This window comes from Ursus arctos, unplaced genomic scaffold (genome assembly GCF_023065955.2).
Source record: "Ursus arctos isolate Adak ecotype North America unplaced genomic scaffold, UrsArc2.0 scaffold_10, whole genome shotgun sequence".
NCBI lineage: Eukaryota > Metazoa > Chordata > Mammalia > Carnivora > Ursidae > Ursus > Ursus arctos.
The window spans coordinates 59,725,551-59,744,400 of NW_026622764.1; the positions used below are offsets into that span (position 1 = coordinate 59,725,551).

The following is an 18,850-nucleotide window of genomic DNA, read 5'->3' on the forward strand; positions in this document are numbered from 1 at the left end:
TTAACTGCTGACCAAGTGATCTCTTTTCTGGAAATTCCTCCTGTGTATATACTTGCACAGATGCAAAATGAGTTATGTATGGTTATTCATTACAAAATAGCTTGTGTGAGCTAAAGATTGGAAACAAGCCGAATGTTCAGAAGCCAAATGCTTACTGAACCCTAAGGTTCAGTAAACTGACAGGAACAATGGTATAGTAGGCAGCGAGAAATACCTTTAAACATACACTCAGTTTTTTGGAACTTGTGTCAGGGACATTGGCACTGTAGGTACTCTTGTATTTGCTTCAAGTCAAATTTCTTAACAAGACCAAAGAAAAGCAAACTACAACATTTAAACAACTAGGCAGGATAGTCCAGATTGCAAGGACCTGAGGAAAGCCTGTAAGAAAACTCCCTTAACCAAATACTCTCCTCTGATTGAAGCCATGAAAAACCGGAATTGAAAGGAAGGCAAGGCCAAATTTGCAGCTGGTTTCCTTTGCCAAGAATGATCCACCAGGGCACCGCCTATCTGTAGGGTGCGGCCAACTGAATGGGGGCTGCCTCTGCAGAGCTTAATTGGAGAGGTTGAGGGTATCTACAGTTCCATATTACCGCCTTCCTTTGAGCTCATCATCTGGGTTACTGAGGTCCCCTAGCGGCTGGCAGAGGCGGCCCAAAGTGTCCAAATTTTAGAGTAAATGCAGACCACAAGAGGAGGGTGGGAACCCACCCTATCCTTAATCCATCAGGCTCACGACCATCTCCCCTAGCCCCTCATTATCCGTAGGAAGCTGCTGCGATAAGTGGATTATGAAGAAATAGGGGTCTGAACGATGGAGATATGAGAATGTAAAGGAAGAAATAAATCTCTAAGTCCTTTCAAACTTTTGTAAATGAGGCCTAATTTTCTTTAGATGCCAGTTTTTGAACTGAAGAATTACCTGTAAGAAAAAGGGGATTTTTAAAGTAATTGGGAGCTGTCATTTTGGACAAGATATTTAAAACCCTACTGTCAATCTTCCATCCTAAGTGATCCTATCCCTACGAAAGGAAATGCCTTCCATATTCCTTCTAAAAAACCAAACCAAAACAAAAAACTGTTTCTTTTGCTCCCTAAGACACAAGAACCATTGTCTTCCTACCTTTGGCCCCACTGATCTCGACAGGACCTGGAGCCCAGATGGGGAAAGGTGGGATGGAGTCGTTGGGGGGGGGGGTTACTGATAACTCGCGGCAAACAGTTTAAAGGAACCTGGGGGTGGGGCAGGGCTCAGCCCTCTCGCACTTTTACTTCTCGACACCTTACCACTTCCAGCCTAAACAGCAAAGAAATAACAAGCAAACAGTTGAAGTTAATTAGGGGTAAGTAATAAAGTGACAAGGTTCTGTCTACATGCTCTTCTCTGTTCCCTTCGCCGCCGCCCCGGGAGTATTACAGTCCAAGGTTCCCGCCCAGGGGAAGATGTTCCCACAGAGGGCACAAGGTCTAGGATGCTTTTGAGTCTGTGTGTTCGTGTGAAATAGGACTGTCTTCGGCCCGCGCTGAGTCCCTTTCCCTCATTTATGGCCTTTTAGGTCAAGAATGGAGTGAACCCAGCTGGTGGCTGCTGGGCTGGACGCCTGCCCCCACCTCCCCCCGGCGAGAGCGAACCGCAGAGGCTCAGCTTGGGGGTGCGGACAGGTGGGTTCCGGGCGCGGAGGCGGCGGGGACAGCGCCCGCCGCGCGGACTCGACCTCCAGGACCCAGGTGCCGGGGGTGGGTGCGGGGGCTGTGCAGCCCGCGGGGGGCTGGAGAACTTGACAGATCGCAGGTAAAGAAAACAAAAAACAAAAACAAAACCCCACCAACTTCCCCACGTTTCTCTGCAAAAAAATCGTGGGTGGAGCCGAGAAGGGGGCGACTGAGTAGAATTCCGCGAGGCCGCCTCCGCCCGCCCACCCAGTGCCGGCGGAGCGAGGAGCGTTCCCCCGGCCCCCGCCCCGCCTCACTCTGGGCCCCGAGCGGAGGTCGAGGCGAAGCGAGAGACTCGTTCCACTCGAGCTTCCCGAGTACTCGGCTTTGCTCCTCAGTAGTAAACAAAGTGTCGCCGCCGCCTCCACGCTGGTTTGCCTCCTAGCAATCAAAACACTGAGAGGACGAGAGACTCACAGAAACACTTGAGAATTACCAGAAAATAATAACAGAGATCCAAAAAAAAAAAAAAGAGCGAGAGAGAGCGTGAAAGAGAAAAACACCCCACTACCCCCCACCAAACCACTGCCGCCTCCCGGTGGAAAACCGGCCCCCGCCCAGGCGGGCGACCACTGGCTGCTTGGGCGGTGGCGCCTCGCGCTCATTGGTCGCGAGCGCTGTCAGTCAGGGGCGGGCCGGCGCGCGCGCCGCCGCGGGCGGGGGGCGGCGGCAGATCCCGTAAGTCGGGCGGCAGCGTAGTCGCTGCAGCCGCCGCTGCCGCCGCCACATTCAACAGGCAGCAGCGCCGAGGTCGCGCCGCGGGGAGAGCGAGCGGCCCGCGGCGTCCGTCCGTCCTTCCGTCTGCGGGCCCTATCAGCAGGAGTGCGGCGCCGACTGCTGCCCGGCCCGGTGACTCTGGCCTGCCGTCCTGCCGGTGCAGCGGACCTGGAAGAGCCTAGATGTTGATGGACCCGCGAAGTTAAGTTCTGGGCTCGCGCTTCCACTCCGCCGCGCCTTCCTCCCGGTTTTCGTCGGCTCCAGGCACGGACCTCGCCCCCCCAAATCTCGGACCGGCTCTTCGCACCCCCTCCCCTTTGGCCCCGTGTGGTGCGCTCGACCCCTTGGCTCTCCCGCGGCTGGGGGAGGGGTGGGGGTCACCATGGCTGAAGCGCCCCAGGTGGTGGAGATCGACCCGGACTTCGAGCCGCTGCCCCGGCCGCGCTCGTGCACCTGGCCGCTGCCCAGGCCGGAGTTTAGCCAGTCCAACTCGGCCACCTCCAGCCCGGCGCCGTCGGGCGGCGCGGCCGCGAACCCCGACGCCGCCGCGGGCCTGCCCTCGGCCTCGGCGGCTGCTGTCAACGCCGACTTCATGAGCAACCTGAGCCTGCTGGAGGAGACCGGGGACTTCCAGCAGGCGCCCGGCTCCGTGGCGGCGGCCGCAGCGGCGGCGGCAGCGGTGGCGGCAGCAGCGGCCGCAGCTGCCGCCACCGGGGGGCTGTGCGGGGACTTCCAGGGCCCGGAGGCAGGCTGCCTGCACCCGGCGCCGCCGCAGCCTCCGCCACCCGGGCCGCTGTCTCAGCACCCGCCGGTGCCCCCAGCCGCCGGCGGGCCGCTCGCGGGGCAGCCGCGAAAGAGCAGCTCGTCCCGCCGCAACGCGTGGGGCAACCTGTCCTACGCCGACCTCATCACCAAGGCCATCGAGAGCTCAGCGGAGAAGCGGCTCACGCTGTCGCAGATCTACGAATGGATGGTCAAGAGCGTGCCCTACTTCAAGGATAAGGGTGACAGCAACAGCTCGGCGGGCTGGAAGGTGAGTGGCCTCGGGGCGCACGGCTGGACAGGGAGGGGGGCGCGGGGACCCCTGCCTCCACCTGAGGTCGCGGTGGGGCACATGAGGGGGCGGCTGTGGAAGTTTGCTTGCCCTGAAAGTGCAGGGCATTCGGGCGGCGCGGGCAGAGAGAGCGCGAGAAGTGGCAGATGGGAGTGGTGGGCTTGCCCGGGACCTGTCGGGGTATGGGAATAAGTGTGTGTGAACGCGCTCAAGTGAAAGTTCGAGCGGGACGGGGAAGGGGGCTCACTTGGGAATTAGGGAGTGAAAAAAGTACGACAAGAAGTGGACATCAGAGCGGGCAGAAAAGTTCGCCAGTGAAAAGGGGAAGGGGTTTACGGGGGCTGCTCCCCCAAGACCGGCGAGGACTCCTGCCACCCGGCTTTTCCTTCTGGACCTTGGGGGGTGAAGGCGGCTCCTCAGTCTCCGCGGCGCGCGTCCCACCAGCCTTGGGCTGCGCCGCAGAGCCGTTTCCGCCGCGCAGGGCGGAGGAGGGCGCGGCGAGGCTCTTCGCGGCCCCGCCGCCCGGGGACAGAGCTGTAGGTGGAGGGGACAGACAGGTCGCGAGCCGGCCCCTGGGGGCAGCCAGCGCTGTTTTTGGAGGCCGGTGTGCATTTTGCTTTGTTTTGATTTTATCCGAAGTGGCCTCGAGTGCAGGGGGCCGGGCGCGCCGAGCCCGAGGTAGTGCGTCCGACACGTGCGAAGAGGCGGCCACCGCCTGCGGAGCGCGGGCGCCGGGCCGCGCGGGGCGAGCTAAAGTTCAAGTGTGACCCTCGGCGGAGGCGGGGGCGGGAGCGGGAGCTGCGACGGCGAGGGAGGGGCCGCAGGCGTAGGAAGAGAGCGCCTTTAAAGGGCCAGCGCGCCCGGGCGTTGCGCCGCTCCCGGCCGGGCCGCGGGGCTGTGAGGCCAGCCCTTCTCTATGCAAGGAAATGCCCCCAAACTTGGCCTCGCCCATGGTCCGAGGCCTTTAATTAGGCGTGGAGAGGCTGTCCTGGGTGACGAGAGCTGGAGGTGTGTGTACCTTCTCTCTCGCTTTGCCATTTCAGTGTTACCGAGCGTGGAAGTACAGATCCGAGGGGCAAGGCAGGGGTCTTTGTGACAAGTGTTTTGGGGGAGTCGGAGTGGAGTGCGCATCAAAGGAACGTGTGGGGACGTCCTGCTTCGATGGAGGACTGTAGATGAGGCGCCTCTGGTCCTTTTTGCCTTTCAGAGAGGGGAGACTCGGAGGGACTCAGGGTGGGGACAGGTAGTTCCCTACTTGGAGGCCGAAGTGACGGGGGGGGGGCGGTTGCTCTCAGGACACGCTGTGGGCAGGCTTACCGGGAGGTCCAGTCGCCGTGCGGCCTCTGAAGCTGACAGTTTCTCACTGTCACAGGTGGAGGGATCGATATGAAAGTTTAGTTGAGAACTTCTTCCTCAGCCCTTATCCTGACTGTACAGCATAATAAAGATTGATCTTTGCTGCGCAATTGGTTACACCACGGTTGTTTTACATACACTGTCATGTTTGTGGTTAATGTGTGTCAAAAAGGTTAAGTTACTCATATCTTATTGAAGTTCCTGGAGAAGGAGCCAGGATTTTTTTTTTTCCAAAGTGTGTTTTAGAGTAAAGGGACCACTTAACAATCTCATCACTAGGCATTGCTTGCAGTTTTACCAATTGATGCAAAAAGCTTGATATGTATTCTTTCAAGTCACAAAATCAGGATTGTCTGCCAAATCCAATTTTACTTAGCATTTGAGCTTAAGTACTTGACTTTCTCATCTATCAGCCCTGATTGAGCTATTTATTATAAAGCGTTTGCCATTTAAAATTTTTTTGGGGGGGACAAAGTACGGTGTGTACCTACACCATTCTTTTGCGTCCTTGGAAGTGGATACAATCTACTTCAGTTTGCTGGAGTGCTTTTCTTCAAAGATAGAGAAAAGCAGTGTTTTGGGATTATATTTAGTTTTGCCTCTCATATGGCCTTAAGTCAGAGTATTCTTCTTAAACTAGGAATATAATCTAAACTTTTAAGATTCAGTGCTTTTTAAAAAATAGATTTTAAGGCCACATCAAACCCCCAACCTTTTTTATTCGGTTCTTCTAATTTTTTTTTGCCCAAATGCAATTATAATTTTTTCTTTAAAAATATCATAGCTAGAAGATCCATTAAGTGATGGTAAGAATTGTTAATATTTGCTCAGAATTGGGGGCCCAGTGGCAGCTCCCAGTGGAAACCAAGTGGGGCTTTGGGAGGGAGCAGGCTGCCATTCTCAAGTGAGTAAATGTTTCAGGTGTAATGAGAGTCCGTTGGTGCAAGTCAGATTACAGCAAGTGCATTTTCACTTTGAGTAAAAGGATATTTTAAGAAGAAAAGAAACAATCTTAAGTATTCTAACTCAAAACTAGTCTTTTGGTTAGAGTTTTCATAAAAATGACTGACTTGTTAAAACCAAGTTTCTCAGATTTGAAAGACTCCTGTTTTAAAGATTCATAAAAGGCACAAATTTTACTAAGACTTTTAGCTTAAGAAAAAAAATCAAATTCTAAAATGCAAATCAACCAAAACCTAACCGTTTTAGAGCTGAGGAGAGGCTGCTTTGGAACTAAATATTTCCTGTGATTTACTACTGGGAATTAGACTGAATCTTTAATTAAATACAGTTTCTTGTGCTTTAACTTCCTGGGGCCTGCCAGAGAATTTGAAAGTCATTTGCATAGGACAGAATAGTTGAAAAGCTGTTTAAGAGTTTATAAACTTCTGGTTCCTTAGACACTGGTTATATTTGTGGGATGTGCATTTTGTATTTGTAGGGATGGTACTTTACATCTGCTTTACACTTGTTTTCATATTGGCCATAACTGTCCTAAGGTTGCACTCAGAGTGGAAGCTAAGATTTTTGGAAAACCCGGGATCTTTTAAACCATGTACAGTATTTATAAACAGTGAAACTTCATTTCCATGACCTGTTCTCCCCCTCCCCCTTCTCACCCATAGAAAGCTTTCTAGACCTTGGGAAGTAGTATTGTGAGCTCTGGTTCTGTGTGGTTCCCCCCTTCTTCTAATGGCAGTTTTAAGTTGACTCTTGTTTTTTGTTTTGAGATTATTTGGAACACCTGGGTTAAAAGAATGCTTCAACAATAAGAATACTCTCAAAGAAAACTTTAAATTGTTTTGTTTTTCTCAGACATTCTGTTTTGGAATGACATTTCTTTAATTTGGCCTATGAAGTGACAGTACTTTTAAAAATTTTTTAATTTTAAAAATTCATATTCTGAAATTCAGGTTTGTAATCCACAGGTGAGTGATTTAAATAGCCACAGAGTCTTTGGCACAGGGATGACAGATGTTTTCTTGCTGCATACTCATGTTTGACTTTAAGAATGGCCTCTTGGTCCGACTAACTTCTAGTTTGTTACTGAAATTACCTTAAGGAAAACCTTGTTTTATAGTGGAGTGAAAATTTCAATATATGTGTTTGGGGAAGGGAGCATGAGGTAAGACAATTTAAAATGAGTAAGGGAATTATGCAGCCAAATTGATACCATATTTGCTGAAGACTGAAAAAGGTATATGGGACCAATGTGACAGATCTTAATTGTTGGCATGTTTTTTTCCAGAAATTCCAAAATCCGTCGGTGTCAGGTATGAATCCCTTAATTGATGATTATAAGAATTTTATTTTTATTTTACCTATGTTTTTGTGGCAGATCCTTGGGAAAGATGTGGCCAGAATGGTGACTTCTTTTTATGCTTTATTTCAGATTTTATTTTCTTAGAGTGGCAAATATTTGAATACTGGAAAGAAGACATTTTTAATTGTCACGTAGACTTTAAAAAAAGGTCAAAATACATTGAGACACCCTTCCCCCCAATTACTTAGAGGCTATATCACATTGGCAATGGGCACAAATACGGCTAGATACCATGCTCTGCACACGGAGTCTTTTAAGGGGGCGTACAAAAGAGGAAAGAATACTCTGTGGTGAGGTAGAATCCCTGATAGGTTGAAAATGTTTTGCCTGTTTTTGTGCCTCTCCATCCAAGCTCCTAAACTACAATTTTGTATGATTTTCTAAGACAGCAGTTGTCTATATTTGCCTGGAATTTCTTTGGAGGCCCTGAATTATTTGCATTTTTCTAGAACGCTCTGCCCTTGGAAACTACCCAGTATCCTGGCATCATGGGAATTTAATTGGCTGTCCGTCCCCCCCCCCCCCCCCCGCGTGTGGCATAACTTTGGGGCTTCCTGGAATCCTCTTGGAGAAGCAGTATAAACCCCATGGTGATTGGAGAGAGCAAAGGAGAGTTTAGTTGTACAGAGCATTGGAACATTGAGTGAGCAGAGTGGATCTAGCCCTGCTTCTTTCAACATCTGCCTTGGCCTTCATAGTAACAACTTGTAGAGACTTGCCCTTGCCCCAACCCCCTGGGACCTCCCTTGGGTCAGATAACCACCTTTTCTTGGTGTGTACAAAATTCTGAAGTTAGTATGGGCTCCTCCTCAGTTCTCAATCCTCAGAGAGGATCGGATGAACTTGAGAAAGTGTATATTTTGGTGTCTAAGGGGTGAGGGCTTGTGTTTCAGTGGATATAAATGTACTGAAGTCTGTGGAAGAATTCTCCCTTTTTACTAATTCCTGATAAGGACTAACAGAACTCATGTCAGTGGCACAGAGAATTACTGCTTGTTATCTGTGGTCTTCTAAGGAACATATGAAATGTGAAAATGGATTTTTGTACATTAATGATTTCATTTGGTTCAGTTTTTTAAAAAACTACCCTCCCCATTGGCATCTCACTTTATTCCACTCAGTCTACCTACGGTTTATGAATTGGTGGGTTAAGCACTGCAAATACTGAGGCTTGGTTCGAATTATTCTTGCCACTTGGGAGGCTTTTTTGGGATGCTTTCCTTTTTTTCCTCCCCCTTCCTTTTTTTTTTTTTCATCCATCTTCATAGAGCTTTGACATAAGCTATTGGGAAAAAAGCCAAACTAGTTTTGATATTATGCCAAATAAGATTAGAAAGCTAAAATTGCAGTCCCTTTCCAGTTTATTATTTAGTGAATTTTCACCTTAATGCATTACTTTAAGTAAGGACGGAAATTAAACATATGTCCTTTATTTCAGGCTAATATTTATTACATAAAAAACAGTGAGATGGAGCTGTGTGATGAGCCTCTGTAGCCCCCAGTTTTTGGTTTCTGATGATTGCTGAAGCTTGTCGTCTTTATGGTCAGAAATCACTAAGGCTGACAGGGGAGTGTCTAAGTCTTCCGCTTTTTCAGTTTTCCATTGACCAACCCGTCCATTCTTACTGGGGACTCAGTTACATTGGACAATGCTGATACCCGCCCCTCTCCCCCTTTCTTCTGGCTTCTCTTCCGGTTGGTTCACTTATCATTTTTTCTTCTATGCTCAAACCTAAAGATACCTCAGGACAAGTGTGGACTTCTTCTCTGGTTCTTTCCTAGATAATTTGTCTCCTCTATTGTCCTGGTCTCCAGTTACTTAAAGGCCATAAATGTCCCACTTTCTTTTCTTTCTTTCCTTTCCTTTTTTTTTTTTTAAAGATTATTTATTTATTTATTTGACAGAGAGAGAGAGAGAAAGAGCGCGTGCAGCAGAAGGAGAGGGAAAAGCAGACTCCCCACTGAGCAGGGAGCCTGATGTGGGCCCTGGGCTCATGACCTGAGCCGAAGGCAGACGCTTAGTCCACTGAGCCACCCAAGCTCCCAGATGTCCCACTTTCACCTCAAATTGAACAAATCTAAACCCAAGCATGCTGTATTTCCTCTTCCTCTGAGATGAGGTTCCCATCTTGAGTTCCCTGATTTGGTTAGTGGTCTAGTTAGTTAACCCTTTCCTTAGTTTTCAGACTTGGATGTCCTCCTCAGAATACTCTTCTCATGCTGCTTAGTGCTGCCCCCCCCCCCCCCCCCAGTCTGTTCTTGAGATGCTGATTTCCCGACCCCTACCGGTTCTCCTAGGTTAGGTCTCTTATTTAAGTTCTAGACCATTCTGTCCCCAGGACTTGGATCATCTTGTGCCTCTACTGGAAATTTTGAAAATTTTGCTCAGTATGCAAAGCTCATGGCTGTCCCATCAACTTCCAGTCTTGGTTCCTGCCTGAAGGCATTTTTGCCTTCTCTTAGTGAATGCCTGGTGATCTCTTAATTCATGCTGCTGTATATTATAATTTAACTTTAATGCCTGCATGTTATATTGTCTCGGTTATATTGTAAATATATGGTGGGGAAAAAGTTTTTCTTGAACCATGGATCTTTTATATTTTAGCTTTCTGTGTGTTCACGATGTGATGATGTTTATATTAATATAACTATAAAGATCCGTGATTATTTTGTTTTCTGGAGATGGTCAAAGTATTTTTATTTTTTCCCCATTTGTTGAATATTATTGGATGATTGATGTAATGAATGATTACAGGATGTTGTGTTAGCTGTATCTGACTGATAGAAAAATGATTCAAATACGGATCCTGTAGGGAGATGAGGTATGACATGTAAATAACTGTATAGTACATGGTAGAAAGGGTTACGTGCCTTCAAGAAAAATGAAGTTCTGTGTTGGCTATTGAGATGGACCTTGAAAATGGGATGTTAGTCTCCCAAGATTTCATTATAAAATTTTCAAATGTTCAGCAAAGTTGAAAGAATTCTACATTGAACAACTGTATACCTACCATCTGGTTTCTACTACTAACATTTTATTTTACTTGTTTTATTGTGTGTCTGTCTGTTGGCACATCCATTTTTCTATCTATCAGATTATTATTATGTTTTTAAAGATTCCATTTATTTATTTGGGAGAGAGAGAGAGAGCACAAGCAGAGGGAGAAGCAGGCTCTGCACTGAGTGGGGAGCCGGATGTGGGGCTCAGTCCCAGGACCCTGGGATCATGATGTGAGCTGAAGGCAGACTCTTAACCAACTGAGCCACCAGGTGCCCCCCCATCAGATTATTTTTTAAATTGATTTTCTAAATGATAGTTTGGCATTCATAAAGGCATGAAAATAAGGGAAGCATCAGTTTCTCTGATATATGAAACCTAGGAAGTTTGAAAATAATAGGTAGACTATTGTCAGATTGAAGTTGGACTTTGTATATATTGTGAAAATAGTATTATAGATCAAATTTTTCTATGAAATTATATTTTTGTTTTTATAAAATAAGAAATTATGAAAATACAGTCACATTTTTAGTTCTTAAATTCAATTTCTTAGAGATGCTCATGTGAATAGAAAAACCCATGGAATGCAAGTAAAGCCAATGTGCTGCATTTGGTTTAAAATTCATATACAGAATTTGGTAATGAAACATGTTTTATAATTGACTTAATATGAATAGTAGGCATGGGGCACCTGGGTGGTGTGGTCAGTTAAGTGTCCAACTGTTGTTTTAAGCTGGGGTTATAATCTGAGGAGTGATCTCGGGCGGGATTGTGTCCAGCTCTGTGCACAGCACAGAGTCTGCTTGAGATTCTCTTCTCCCTCTGAACCCCTTCCCAGTGGGCCCCACTAAAAAAATAAGAAAAGTATACAAATAGTAGCCATTACAAAATGTTTAGCTTTTTGCTTGGTCTGTTCTTTAAAACTAACCTTTAGGTGGGTGCCTGGCTGGCCCAGTCTGGTGGAGCGTGTAATTCTTGATCTCAGGGTGGTGAATTTGAGCCCCACCTTGGGGGTAGAGTTTATTTAAAACAAAAACAGAAACCTAACCTTCATACTTTTGTGTCCTGGGAGCAGAGTGATTTAAACAAAGAAAGCTTGTTGTTGTTGTTTAAGATTTTATTTATTTATTAGAGAAAGAGAGAGAGAGAACATGAGCTGTGGCAAAGGAAGAGGCAGAAACAGATTCCCTTGCTCAGCAGGGAGCCTGACTCGAGGCTCAATCCCAGGCCCTGGGATCATGACCTGAACCAAGGCAGACACCCAGCCGATTGAGCCACCCAGGCGCACCCCCTCTTTTTAAAAATATTTTATTCATCCATTTGAGAGAGAGAGAGAGAACGAGCAGTGGGGGGTGGAGGGGCAGGGAAAGGGAGAGAGAGAAAGAGAGAGAGACAGAGGAGCAGAATCCCCCCCCCAGCAGGAAGTCTCACCCCAGTCTCACTTCCATCCCAGGACCCAGAGATCATGACCTGAGCCGAAGGCAGATGCCCAACTGGCTGAGCCACCCAGGGGCCCCAGAAAGCTCATTGTTAAACATAATTTTTGTTTTTTTGAAAAAATGAGAAATTCTAAAGCTGGAGTTAGCAATCTGAAAGTATACTTAGGGCAATTGTGAGGGAAAGTTATATTGGCTTCAAAAGATGCTTTAAATTTTAAACATCAGTTCTAGGGGCGCCTGGGTGGCACAGCGGTTAAGCGTCTGCCTTCGGCTCAGGGCGTGATCCTGGCGTTCTGGGATCGAGCCCCGCGTCAGGTTCCTCCACTGGGAGCCTGCTTCTTCCTCTCCCACTCCCCCTGCTCGTGTTCCCTCTCTCGCTGGCTGTCTCTGTCGAATGAATAAATAAAATCTTTAAAAAATAAATAAATAAATAAACATCAGTTCTAGTATTGCATTAGCTAAATACTAGAAATTCTTGGTAGCTTTCTCATTGTAATATGTCTTTACCTGCTGACCCTAGTGTAGGAATGAAGGTCATAATGAGATACTTCAGTGGATCCAGAGGGAGTTAAATTTCGATGTGCTAAACCTAAAAGTGATACCAGGCAGACATGAAACTGAATGCATTCCGAATACTTGTGAGTGAGCCTGGCTAGCTCATGGAGAACTTAAAGATTTATGCAGTAGAAAATGTATTCGGTATAAAAGGCACAAACACATCTATTAAAACTTATTAGCCATGTTAGAAATGACAAGTATTGGAGCAATGTAGAAAGCTATTTTAGTAGTATGTACATACCTATAGTAGCAGACAGCATATCATTTAAAAGGTACCTTGCCAGATTTGAGGAGTGAGGGACAGGGAGACAAAAACAAGCAAGGAGCTCACTACTGTGAGGTTTTATTAAATGTGTAAGTGACATTCCACGTGGACAAGATAGCTTTCATAGCACACCAGGATATCACACTTTCGAGATCAAGTGAGGTTCAGAATTACAGCTCATCTTTGGTCTTTTCATTCCATAAGTAGAGATGTAAAATATCTTCATCCTTTAGCTTGTGTCTTATCTTAGTTCTGGTTCTGAAGGGGAGAAGTGTGGGGTCTTGACTCCCGGGAGGGAGAGGCAGAGTCAATTTGTAGATCTGTGGGAGGACAGGTCATTTTTTCCAAGGTAGCTTGTGCCTACTGATGCTAAGTCACAGGAGTTCTTAAATTCCTAGGGATGGTGGATGGCACATCTCTCTTCTCAGATGAGAATGCCACCTGTAAAGCCTGTGGTTCATTGGTCTGCACGCAGTGCCTGTGACCTGGGGTGTGTTCTTATCTCCCAACAGCCCATGCTCCTCGTACACACTCCTGCTGGCCACATACGTGGAAGTCCCAAGGCTACCACCTTTGTGAGTGTGACCTGTTCCAACATCTCTGTGTGGATTTTTGAGAGCTGAAAAGGCAATCTTTTTCTGCCTTGATTAACTTCTCCCCCTAGATGATATTGGTCTTAATTACGGTGTGTCGCTTTGTGTGGCTTAAGTTACGGAACTGATCCTGGTGCTAAATACTGTGACCTCAGTGGCTGTGGAGATGCTGCTTAGCTCCTCTGATTAAAGCAGAGCTGTTATGTGAAAGAGGGTGGGAAGAAGGGGTGGCCTGTTTTCTTTTGTTGGATTAAACACATTTCTTGGATAAACAGATTTTTCTCAATTGCCCTTCCTCATGAATCTGGAAAATGGGTCATGGTTTTGTGAATCTCTTCTTTTATTATACCAGAGATCTGATAAACATCAGAGTTGAGAAAAAATGTTTTTCTCTTTACAACAGTGATCCTGAAGTTGTTACAGAGCTGCCTTTGCACTGCTCGTGAGAGGCCTCAAATTATTGGTTTGCTGAGTTAACAGTTTGAAAGTAGCTAAAGGAACCTGACTGCAGGAAGGGGAGGGGACCTCAGTGGTTGCATCTTATAACTGCAGTAGGAAAGTCTAAAGGAGCATTATTAACCCTCTAAGTCTTATTTGGCCTGTAGCCAAGAGAGAGGCCTAATGAAGGACGGAGGAAGAGTAGAACCAGCTTGGATTAGGTGGGCAGATAAAGATCTTTTCAGTATCTCTCGAATGGTTATCTGAGGCCTGGAGGCACTTAGCTTTGCCTCCTCAACTCCTCCCTGCGCACCCTCCCCCCCAGTTTTTTTTTTTGTTTTTTTTTTTTTAAAGTAGGCCCTGTGCCCACCATGGGGCTTGGACTCACAACCCCTAGTTCAAGAATCTCTTGGCTCTACTGACTGAGCCAGCTAGGTGCCCCCAGTTTTCCTTTTTTAATCTAGAAAATTAGTGCTTTTCCTTTAACAGTTTTGTGCCCCAGAAAGTCTGTGGTGCAGATGTCTTGAGAGAAGACCCATCTTGCTTGCTGTCTAGGTGAGAAATCCCTGCATACAGAATGGGAAGGTCTTTATCTTTTCAGTGGTGGGGTGGGTAAGAGTGAAAAGGGCTTCCCTACATTCTGTATTTGAAAAGAAATGCGTTTGGATTTCAAATCCAATTTGGAGGGAGAAATTATAATGAATTACATAATTCCTAGGGTTGTAAATATTATGTGTCCTTCAAAGCTTGAAAACAAAATTACCACATAAATATTTGGGAATGGTCTATACAAGTAAATATCAAATACCTTAGACAGTTTGGTGCTTGGAAGCAAGGTCAGGGGAAATGGTTTGCATATGGTTTAGCTAGAGGCTCTTATTTTGGCAGATTCTTGAGGTAGTGACAGTCAAAATGTGGATTTTATTGTAATTTTGACATGAAAGGAATTTTTTCCCCTGTTCTCATATAACCTTAAATGTAGGGTTGATCAGGATAAATGCTAAAATATAGGTAAATTCAGTGGCCCTAATTTTGTTTCAGAGATGATGTAGTTTCTTGAATTTGTGACTTGTAATTTGCAGAATCATCAGTTTGTCACACCAGTGAAGTTTCAGTGTCAGGTGCAGCCCACCATGCTGTGATTTGAATGTAGGAGAAACCCACGTACCTTAAGGCAAGTGTTACAACACCTGTCTGTACCTGGAGACCTCTCTCTGAATCTGTGGGGCCAGATTCAAGAGGAACTTGAAATTATCAACTAAGGTTGTTTGTGTACTGGGTACCAAGCTGGTTGCATCTCTCTAAATTTGAATGCAAATCTTTTCTCTCTGGATGGGTAGATATGCATGCCATCATGAAATTTACATGCAATGAATGTGAAAGCTTCCTGTGGACCATCCTGCTGACTTTTATGTACTCTGTGGGGCTGAACTGGTCTCTCCTTTCTTTTTAGTGTCCCATTATAACATTTGCATACACCGAACGTGAAAGATTCTTATACTTCTGTTACCTATGTGTCTCAAATGCTTTCTTGAACCTCTTAGAATTCGTGAAATAGAATTGATTATATAGGGCCTACCTAGATTTATGTCTGTTATGTGTATTTGTATTAACAGGCAGGCTTTCAGATTATAACACTGATTTTTTGGTGGGGGGGATGGTATATAACACTGATTTCAAACACGGTGTTTGATGGCTTTACATTTTAGAGGAGATCACCAAATGGTTTTTACTGCTATTTTCTCTTCTGAAGAATTGGGGAAAATTAAAAAATAAATGCTAAGGAAAGGTATTAGGTTTAAAAATTCCTGTAATTAAGTGTGTTTTGATGTGATTTACATCATCTTTTTTGGTTCTGTAATGGGTACTTCCCCAGCTGTGATCACTGTGATTTGTAGTAGCAAAGTAATACTGTATCCTAGTATTCCTGGGATGTTTCTTTAAGGTGCTTTATATTTCTTGAAATGCCATTTTAATATCTTTGAGTAGTTATACAGAAGACATACTAAAAAAAAAAAAATATAACAAACACAACAAAACCAAAACACAAGAAAGCAGATTTAGGATTACCAAAATAGAAATTTAGAATCATGGCAGAATTACGCTGCTCACACTTTGGTGTTTGGATGGGTCCCCTGTATTTGAGTGCCATTCCCCACACCATCTCTTTCCACTTTTTCAGAGACTGACCTTCTTCATGATCTTTTTATTCTGTGGTGTCTAACTCAGAAGTAAATATTCTGGAGTCATCTTTTTGGGTTAGTTGGATTTCAAGGCATTTAATAAGTAGTTTGAATATTAAAGTTTGTGTCATTGCATTCCTTCGTGTGACTGCTTTATTTTTGCATTATTTTGAGCTAAAGATAGAGGATGTGGGAGAGAGATATAGAATAAAATGGAGAGAATATTTTATTGATACATATGTAGCTCACATTTATGCTGTTCATTCTGCTTTATAAACTGTGGGAGGGTGCATGTTCGGAAGTCAATTTCAGAATTCATTACCATTCGATTGCATGGCTTATAAATTGTATTTCTAAGAAAAAATTAAAATAATTACTTGTGCTGTGTGATTCTGTTGAACAATGTGAATTATCTTGGGTTGTATCAGATGCTGAACGTATTCATAGAACAACCCTACTTAATTTCTTTTGTGATGAAATTATGGAGACATTTTAATCAAAGACAAGCTGTTGATGGCTATGGTTCTTAGACTAACCATGACTTCCGCCTGTGTTTGTATAAAAGGCAAGAAGAGAAAAAAGGAAAACACATGCAGTCACGGAAGTCAAGAGCTGAGATCATTCTACTGCGATTGACAGCTCAGGGCCTCCAGTTAAGCCTCATTCACACTTCCCACCCCCATTTGTGTTTCAGATAACTTTCAAAGAGGACTGGGAGGAAGAAGTAAAGATGTCAGAGGCATAAAATGAAAACTTTTAACATCTCAGATTCTAAGGAACTGCATCAGAGGGATTTCTTTCCTCACTAAATTCTTTGTGATCCTTAACTGTGAATATACCCCTGGGATCTGAAATGGAGAGCCCTCCCTTAGTCACATGCCTTATTAAGCATCTTTCTGAGAGGCTTGCTGAGACTGTTTCAGGGACTCATTTACATAAAAAAATGACGTTGAATTTTATTAAGCAAACTTTCGAGTCTGCGACTTGCCTTTTGCACAAAAGCTCATCTCTCCTGATGATGTCGGTCTCCTCCCTCAGGCTATTTTGTTACTCTGGCTTGAAACAAGTTAGCAGCCACTTCCCTGCAGACTTCACAGGGCCGTCCCTTCAGGGGCCCACTGATAAGAGCATAATGACTTGTTAGACCACATTTATTTTGCAGATGAACTTGAATGTCACCAGGACAGCACACCGTGTAGGTTTAAAAACTTTTGAATTTAGGGGCGCCTGGGTGGCTCAGTCGTTAAGCGCCTGCCTTGCGCCCACGGCGTGATCCCAGGCTCCGCATCGGACTCCCTGCTCTGCTGGGAGCCTGCTTCTTCCTCTCCCGCTCCCCGTTTGTGTTCCCACTCTCACTGTCTGTGTCTCTCTCTGTCAAATAAATAAATAAAATCTTAAAAAAAAACTTTTGAATTTAATACCTCTTCCAACTTTCATCAGGTTACAGCTTTTGGATTTATAGTTATTCCTTCTAGCTATAAATATATTAATAGTATTTTTCTCTGGCCAAATATGGGGTATGACCTTTGACATCCTGCCTGGCTGTGCCTGGGAATTTGACATCCTTCAATTTAGATGGAATTCCCTTGCTTTGTTTCCTGTGATAGTGTGGGGAATACACATTTTGGCTCTTTGAACCAGAGGTGGAGGAAGACAGGAAAAAAATAAAATTGGACCGCACAAAGAGGGTCTTAATTATTTCTGCTGGGTGTGGTTCAAAACTAGCACGCTCTTTGTAAGAGTCTGAGCCTACCAAATTATTTAGTGCAGAATATTAAGAAAATATTATAATGATATTTAGTTTTATTATCTTTGATCTGGTTTAATTTTTGACTAGTTAGACATTTTAATTTTAGGGTCTTTGAACTCTTGTATTTATAGTAGAAAGAAAATCTGTCTTTTTGTGATGCTTTTATGTCCTAGGTATGCTATCAACAGCAGAGAAAGCTGCAAAAGGGAACATATCGCTCCTCTCCCCTAAGTAGGAGAGTGTTTTGCTGTTACTAAGTTTACATGTGTGATTATTTCCTGAACCACCATTAGAACCACCATCAGAAATTACCCCTCTGAATTGTCCTCAAATTCAGTATCTATAATTTGATGAGGTAGAGAAAAATGTTGAAGCCAGACTTTTGCAGTATTTCCCTTTTTAACAGTCACAGAAGTCCACTTTTGCCTCAAGTGCTTTAAACAGAATATCATGATCTGTTTATGACACCCTCCCTGCCCCCCCCCCCATTAATAGGCTTGCTTTTTGTTCATTAATTTTCTCATTTCCCATCTAAGGCTGATACCTGGGGTAGATTAGTTAAAAATGTGGGATGTAGGGAGTCTCTCTGATCTGTTCTCGATTATTCACTAAATGAAGAATGCCACATAGTCTTCTGAGCTTTTGAGGATACAGCTCTAATGGCTTATATTAAAAGGGTCTTTTTGATCATCTCCTACTCCTCCCCTCCTTACTTTTTCATTTCCTTTTTGCTTTCTTTCTCATTTCAGCCCCCTGATTTATTCAATTTGAATAAATTTCTCCAACCTATTGATGTAAATCAGGTGAAAAGTTTCTTCAAAGGTTTTTTTGGTTACTGGTACATTTTTACTTCGTTACAACAACCCTGTTGTATTAATTACTGCCATTGGAAATGGTCACTAAATTATTAATAGATCTATTCCCATTCACAGGTATTTACAAGTAGAAGATTGAACGTCTGACAAATTGTATAGGAGTTACATTAAAGTGTTTGCATTCTCATTTGTTTCCTAGTTCTTGAGTTTTGGCTTGGGTTTTCAAGTTTCTTAAACTTTGTGTAATGAAAGTATGAAGGATCATGGAGACTTATTTTAAGTAATCTCTACACCTAACGTGGGGCTCGAATTCCCAACCCTGGGATCCAGAGTCACATGCTCCACCGATGCAGCCAGCCAGGCACCCCTGAAGTTTTATTTTGAACAAATTTTATAACTACCACCTGATACAGAAGCCTTTCCTTGGCCAGGCACCCCTGAAGTTTTATTTTGAACAAATTTTATAACTACCACCTGATACAGAAGCCTTTCCTTGGCCATTTGGGGATTTTGAGACTCTATTACTTCCCACACTGCTATAAAGTTTATTTCTGTATTGAGCCTAGGTGTTCACCTATAATTCCCCCGTCCCCTGGCCCTGGCTTGCTTCTGGTTCTGGATTTGGGAGCTACCTTGAATTAGCTT

At 44.8% G+C, this 18,850-nt stretch overlaps 1 protein-coding gene across 1 annotated transcript in view; it reads left to right on the forward strand.

Annotated features, from left to right (window-relative positions):
* The first annotated feature begins 2,385 nt into the window (after nt 1-2,385).
* The window catches only part of FOXO1 (forkhead box O1), a 99,134-nt gene continuing 82,669 nt past the window's right edge, over nt 2,386-18,850 (forward strand). The window contains exon 1 of the mRNA XM_026493185.4: nt 2,386-3,466. Coding sequence (XP_026348970.2) covers nt 2,816-3,466 — 651 coding nt within the window. The 5' untranslated portion in view covers nt 2,386-2,815. The remainder of the gene's footprint in view (nt 3,467-18,850) is intronic.